The 7,314-nt window shown below is 33.6% G+C and overlaps 1 protein-coding gene across 1 annotated transcript; it reads right to left on the bottom strand.

The window, feature by feature from the left end:
* Positions 1-848: 848 nt before the first annotated feature.
* On the bottom strand, positions 849-6,552 carry LOC145076927 (fasciclin-like arabinogalactan protein 17). Its single transcript, XM_079022718.1, has 4 exons — positions 5,374-6,552; positions 4,806-5,272; positions 1,738-1,863; positions 849-1,101 (listed from the first exon to the last, which is right to left on the bottom strand). Exons 1-3 carry the CDS (start codon positions 6,174-6,176, stop codon positions 1,790-1,792), a joined length of 1,344 nt encoding a protein of 447 aa, XP_078878844.1. The 5' UTR covers positions 6,177-6,552; the 3' UTR covers positions 849-1,101; positions 1,738-1,789.
* Positions 6,553-7,314: the final 762 nt, after the last annotated feature.

Below are 7,314 nucleotides of genomic sequence, written 5' to 3'. Positions count from 1 at the left end.
TTAATAATCGGATAGTTAGAACTAATGTGAGTAAGCCCACTCCACAAGTAACTTCCCAATATATGTGTTGAGGCATGTAAACATATGTGGAATCTCATATTAATTCCCCAAAATAGTCTTTGTTGAGAGAAAGGAGACCTAACATATATAGACATTTATTGGACCGTGTCGCACCGTTGTGGGATACATTAACACTAACATCGGAGTAGGAGGCTCGATTTGGATAAACATGGATGTGTTGAACCATGGGGGTGCAAGATGTCAATTATATGATACCATGTAAACACATGTGGAGTCCTATATTACTTTCCAAAAGAGTTGTTGTGCAGAGAAGAAATACCCAACATATATAGATATTTATTGGACTGTGTCGCACCAATGTGGTATATACTAACAAGACATGTTGGATAGATAAAAGGAGACATCCTTCATTGTGATGATATGGTGGTTACTTAGCCTAGCATGGAATCTTAGAAAAGATGATGATTGGGTTTGATTATGAAAAATTGGACCTAACCATGACAAAGATGGGATGTGGCATGCATTGCACATAACATAGCATGCACACATTATATTCATCCATGAAAATTCAAATTTTCCATGATATATGTTTGTATGTTTTATTGTATATGAACCCTTATGTAGATTTAATTTGTCTATAAACAAGTTACTTATCGATTAAGATTCCTACTTTACTTACGCACGACTCAAGATGACCATCACATACCAAATTCTTTTGTACCTTTTTCCTTTTCTTTATTTTATATCTTTCCACATTTTAATGTGATTAAACAACTTAGACGCAACACTTGCAACAAACAATACAAATAGACGTTAGACAACTCACCTTACCACCATCCAATCCTTTATTTATTTCACTATGCACAAAATAATAATACAAAAAAAATATTCTTTGATTGCCATCTCCAACTACCAATGGAGAATGACTATTATACCCTTTTCTTTTATCAAATAAAAGAGCTTACACATTAAACAAACACAAATAACAACCCACTAACACCCCCACAAAAAAAGAAAGCATGGAGTTTGATGCATACCATAACTGTATCTCACATGTCCTTTCAAGTCTTTATACATTCCCTGTGATGAAAAAAGAAAAGAAAAAAACAAATACTGTAGGAATTAATGACTCGTTTAATTAGGAGAAATTGGTTTTATTTTCGAAAATATCCATTTATTAATCTATTTCCCATAATGAACGTTGTATAAACATAAATATAAAATTCAAATTCAAACTTTTTTTGGTAAAACCATTTGAGCAATTCGGCCTAGGAGTAGATGTGACATATAACTTCAATCAATAAGAGAAAACTTTTGTTATTGCCTTCTCTTTTATCTTTTTTAGGTAAGCAATATACAACACCTGAATAGAAATTTGAAAGAGAGGTAACAACAAAAGATTCATGAACCTTTTTATACCTAATTAATTAAAAATTAAGAAATATCTAAGTTCATTAATGTCATTTTCTATCTTCATTTGCAATTTGTGACAGATCATCCGAAATTTCCCATTATTAAAGATGACTATATATATGGTTGAGTTGACCTATCTCTATGATAGAAATCCAAGAAACTAAACTACACCACAATTCATTTGAAGAAAACTTTTGCGATATATATTATCATTTATAAATTATAAATATAAATAAAACCAATCATGAAATTATATATATAAAATAATAATAATAACAAGATTTGAGAAGAGAGTTTTTGAACCTTTTGATTGGCAGATCAGATGAAGTGTAAGTGATGAATGAAAGGGAGAATTCTAGTGGCACGTGGTGAACCGGGAATCTTGCCCAAATGTCCCAAGCACTTGACATGCTACCTCGACCAATTTCCCTGCATATAATAATAATATATTATTTCTTTTGGTTAATTAAGTATAGGTTAATTAATAATTAATAAATAATTAGTTCATCATTAGCTACATATAGTTTAATTAACTTCATTCAAAAAATAAAACAGCTTCATAACTTCATGTTATTCCGTAACGACTACTGACAACAGTTAATTGCTACTTAAAATAATAATTAATTATGGTTAACATTTAACACGTCGTTGCACACCATAAACATAAGTACCTTTTTTTATTTATTTAATATAGATATAGATATGACTAATCCAGTGCACTATATATGTGAGTATTATTATTACATATTATAGAATAATTCAATTTAATAAATAAAATATATGAAGATTAACGAATTGCTAAATATAAAAAAACAAGGAGCGGAAAACTGACAAATACTATAATTAGTGAGATTGAATGCTTTTACTGACAACATGATTCTGAAGATGTCAAAAAGCAGGAGAAGATCCGATCATATGGCTAACTACATTACAATTGTAAATGCACGTATAAAGATATAAAATATTGATGACTAATGTATGTGTAATAATACACTTTGGATTCTTTAAATATTTTTAAAAGCACATGAGTATACATACCATCAAAATAAAGATGAAATACCCTTTTCGTTTTTAAGCTATAAAACATGTTTGATGCGTAAAGTGTGGAACATGCAACATGCCTACTCATGAATTTCGATGTCAAGAAAGTGGAAGGATAAATAGATTGACCATACATGTACAAGTGAATGAGCATAGAGTACAAGTTAGTTTCAGCAGTGAGTAGGGTCTCAAAGAGGACAACTACTACACCAAGGAGGAGTTGGGGTCTTGGATTTATATGTTAGTTTCGATTTGAAGTTTCAGTGTGTTGTTTAGCGGAAGTGATAACCCTGCCAACGTGGCAAAATTACATAGAATTTTATTTCCTTTTAAAACAATAATTTTAAAAATTCTATCAATTACAATAATGGTAAAAAAAAAATAAAAAAAAAAAAGTCAACCGAGCAAAAGCAAGGGGTTTGTTGAATTTGACCGAGTCGGCATATCAAAGAGCCCTTTAATATACCGACTACTTGTGGATTGGTTATTCATTGCAATAATTGTATGTATTTTTTTTAAATACTAGTATAAACAAATAACTAAAAATATATCGTTGTTTCTTGCTTTTAGCTCTATTCCGATACAAACCACTAATTTTGCAATTTGCAAAAAGAAACACACTCCAGCTCATATATATGTTTATATCAAAATATATAGATGTACATCATCATTAAATAATGGACCTCACAAGAAGTATTATTTATTTATTACTGAAACAAAACAAAACACCACCATGACATAATGTTTTAGTTGTGTTCATGGTAGATGCATCATGATTAATGATATAGAAACTTAGACAAGAATCCTTCTTGTAACACTAAAGGTTGTTTTGTCTGTGGCTGAGAAATGTTGTACATTACAAGTACCAAAAGCTATGTTTTTATTTTTCCCATTGAAATGGTAAGAGTATTGATTAATTTCAAATACCTATATTGCCCTTCAGTAATACAGTTAAAGTTAGGGTGGTAAAAACTAAAATATTTGAAGAAATAGATTTATCAACATATATTTCTTATAAGCTAATTAATTATATTATTTGTATAATTTAACCAAATTAACTATAACATAATTAGTGAGTTAGGCACAAAGAGGCAATGTTAGGTAGGCAAGTATAATGAAACATTTATGAGAAGATTGGTATCTAATAGTATAAATATAGAAACATAAACATATAATTTATATCTTTTTTTTTAGGTATGCAACTAAAAATATGCGAAAACTTTACCAAATGTATAAATTGAATATTAATTAATTTGTCAAGGTCGTACATGACAAAATCATAAATTTTATTTATACTTTTACGTGTTTAACATCCTTTTAGTATTTATAATACTTGTACCTTTTGATGCAATAATTGATCATGCATAAAAAAAAATTAATATATTTATATTGACTTCATATATTTAAAAAGGTTTCAAATGTAGAATTAAAGTATGACAACAAGTAAACTAACAGATGGACAATCACACAACCATTGGAGAAGTTAGTACTTCATTTATCGCTTTGAAATTATAATATTTACAATATCATAGAAATGTCAGTTTCAACAATTTATTAGAAAATGAATCAATTTTGTTTTATATTTGGTTTTTAACGGGTCAAATAAGTAAATTTTAAAACAAACAAATATATTAACTTTATGAAACAAATTTTGTGATCAAAAATTGAGCAAAACAAAAAAAAAAAGGTCAAATTTTTTCTTCTTATCTTCTAAAGAAAATTCACTAGAATGTATAATTGAATCAAATACAACTATGAATTAGACAAAGGCTTTTAACTGTAATATTAAATTGTCTGAATCTAACCGAATTATATATATAACAATCCCTAATTATAATAATTGCTAAAAAAATATAAGATATTTCATTATTTTATTAACTCGGATTTTAAATTATTTTGTAAAAATATGGTTAAGTTTGTTGGATCTATTTGATTGAATTTCAGGAAAAATCGATAAATTATAAATAGTAATAATGTAAACATTTTTCATGTAATTCAACCTTGAAATTTCACTACCTCATTTATGATGTTCTTTAACATCATAATAATTAAAAGGTGTTATTCATCACGGGCCACCAGTACAGATTAGCAAAATGTCGATTTTGCCCCTCATTGACTCACCGACAAAACAAGTCTAAAGAAGTAAGAACAGTGATTTTGATTCTTTTGAAGAAATAGGTTGATTGAAATGTTTGTTGGCATCATGTGTAATTAGGTAAAAAGATAACTAATGAATCAACGTAAAATGTATGCAAAATTAAACCACCATTTTTTCCGGCAAGAAAGGATAAAACAAGAAAATGTAATGCAAGAAGAGGTTTCCAGCGTACCTCTACGAGATTTGGGTGTGGCTTGAACATGATCGACGGTTTTTGTGATTTCTGTCTTCTCCGATGCCGGAAACAAAACCCCATCAATACCCTGAACCGATATTCTGCCGTCGGTGTAAATATCAGGATCGAACAGATACGCCGTTTCCTCGTCGTCGCCGAATTTCACCGACCCATCGGCTTCCTGAGCCACCACCTTATGAGGAACGTGAAGAGTATCGTATCGAATCTTCCCGAACCTTCTAACAGCATTATACATGCTTTCTTCAGTTTGGTACTCCGGCACGATATGGTAGTACATGATCCTCTCCGGCGCACCAGGCTCCGCCAGTTGATCGGCGGTCAATTTCGCCATTGCTTCGTCGTTAGGTGCTAGAACGGTTAATACGTATCCCTCCGACACTAGTTTCCCCATTTCCGTTGCCAAATTCGTTAAATTCACCAAAATGTCAGCCATCTCGTTGTATCTATATACACCAATTAAGAGCAATCGTGTTGAGTTTTGGAAATAAGTTGTGATTTTTGATGATTAACAGTTAACATGATCGAATTGTGGGTTTAGATTTACCCGCCGTAGTGCAGCAGCGTGTGGATGAAATCCTTCACCTGGCTCTCACCGTCGAAGTGGTGGCGTGGACCGCCAGGTCCGGGAGCGGGAGCGGGTGCCAACGACGGACCGGGCGCCATGGCGTAGTAAATTGGTAGCACCGGAGACGATCCAGCGGGAACCGGAGGTGCCGGTTTCTTCAGTCTGTTTGTTCTCGGATCCACCTCTGGTGCACCCTCCGGTTTAACGGCGGAAATGGCACGTAAGCTCCGACGGTTGTTGAAATCCTGCTGTACGGATTTGGGGATCAACAAACGACTAATTCCGTGAATAATTCCATCGGGTCGGAAAACGTCGTCTACACGAACAACCTCCGCATTGCCGGCGAGCTTCATAGAATCCAAATTGGAGAGATGTATGGGTTCCGCCGAGAGTGTGTCGTGACGTGTTGACTTTTCCGGCCACTCAGACTGACCTAGTCGACTCGGAACGATGTGGTGGAGGAGAAGCGTTTGAAGAGACTGAAGATTCCGAGGTTCAAGTAAAAACCGTTTGAATTCCGGGTCAAGTTCCCGCTCCAGAGCTTCATTTCTCGGAGCAAAAATGGTGATATTATGATTCGAAACAGCTTCTTCAAGCGTCTGCAATAAGAGCGCCTTCTCCACCAGCTCCGCCAGTTCGGTGTAATGGGAATCAAGTAGCGCCACCAGTACAGAATTGGAGTTGATTTGCGTGGTCGCGTTGGTGGGTTTCCCAGACAATGCAGCCGCAGCGAGTTGACTCAATACAAACAGCATAGTAAGACACTTTCGTGTGGACGCCATTTTTTCCGGTTGGTGTCTAGCCGGCGATTATGGCGAGGGAACCCGTCTTCTTCAAGTAGGAAAAAGGGATTTTGATTTGCTTGGAAGGGAGGTCAAGCGTCTATGTGTGTATGTGTGTGAGAGAGAGAAAGAGTATGTGTGTATGTTTCTCTCTCTTATTGGTGTTATTTCTCTCTCTAAGTTTGCTTCTGATTTATATTTTCATGGTGGTCGGGAGAAATGGTGGTGTGTACGACAGTGGTAAACAGGGGTTTGGTATAAAGGCGAGGGGTTGTGTGGAATTAGGTGAATCTTGAGGGGAGTTAAGTGTAAAGTTATGGGTAAAGTATCGTCGGTGGTGTGGTGGTGTGTTGCTGTCTATCGTCTATACGTAAGAGTCAGGCAGAAGAGAAATGAAAGTTTGATTATATGATGAGGAAGTCTCATAAAGTCGTCTTGCGATAATAGACAATGTATTAAGGGGGTGATTGGACTTTTAATATAAAACTGTTTATGAATTGTCTAATTTATAACTTATATATTGGATCTTAATAGGAAGTGGGGCAAATTATTATCTTATTATCTAATTAATAATTTCTATATCTAATGTCCAAGTTATAGTGATTGGTGAGGATATTGAGAGGAAATAGGTTAAGTTATTTTCATAATTTATTTAACTAGGACCTTCGTTTGTGAGGGATAGGAATGTTGAAGGATTCAAAAGAAATCGTCAAACTTATATAAGGTTTATTTGTGATGATCAATAGCAAGAACGTGAAGAATGCGTTTGAGGATAATGAGAATGAACAAAGTCGTAGAAAGAGATCAATTTCCTATTGGTACGGGAGGATAAAGTAAAGTCGCTAGCAAACTTTTTTAACATTATCCTAGACATAGTCAAGATGTTTAAGGAGTAGAGATTTTAGCAATGTGATACCGATATGTATGAAATAAATATGGGGAAGCTGAGCGGTGTTGTGATGATCTAACATTGTGATATTGATATGTAATAACAAATGTGATAATGAAAAATATGGCAACTACAGAGGTATTAAACATTTGGTTCGTATAATATTTTTGGGAAAACATTCTTATTCTTATTTTTTTGGCTTTATAAGGGTATGAATTCACATTTCACCGGCTAATTAGGGATTTTGAC

The sequence above is a fragment of the Lactuca serriola genome, chromosome 9, assembly GCF_051521515.1.
Source record: "Lactuca serriola cultivar US96UC23 chromosome 9, Lser_US96UC23_V15, whole genome shotgun sequence".
Lineage (NCBI taxonomy): Eukaryota > Viridiplantae > Streptophyta > Magnoliopsida > Asterales > Asteraceae > Lactuca > Lactuca serriola.
The sequence above is the reverse complement of the archived record's forward strand: the minus strand, read 5'-3'. Positions and strand labels throughout refer to the sequence as shown.

What these genes read in the sequence shown, in the direction of transcription:
- LOC145076927 (XM_079022718.1), bottom strand. Translation starts at nt 6,176, where the DNA reads ATGGCGTCCACACGAAAGTGTCTTACTATGCTGTTTGTATTGAGTCAA. An exon ending in ACGCTGCTGCACTACGGCGG is followed by an intron (nt 5,273 to 5,373) that starts GTAAATCTAAAC and finishes TGGTGTATATAG; the next exon opens with ATACAACGAGATGGCTGACA. An exon ending in CACACCCAAATCTCGTAGAG is followed by an intron (nt 1,864 to 4,805) that starts GTACGCTGGAAA and finishes TATTATATGCAG; the next exon opens with GGAAATTGGTCGAGGTAGCA.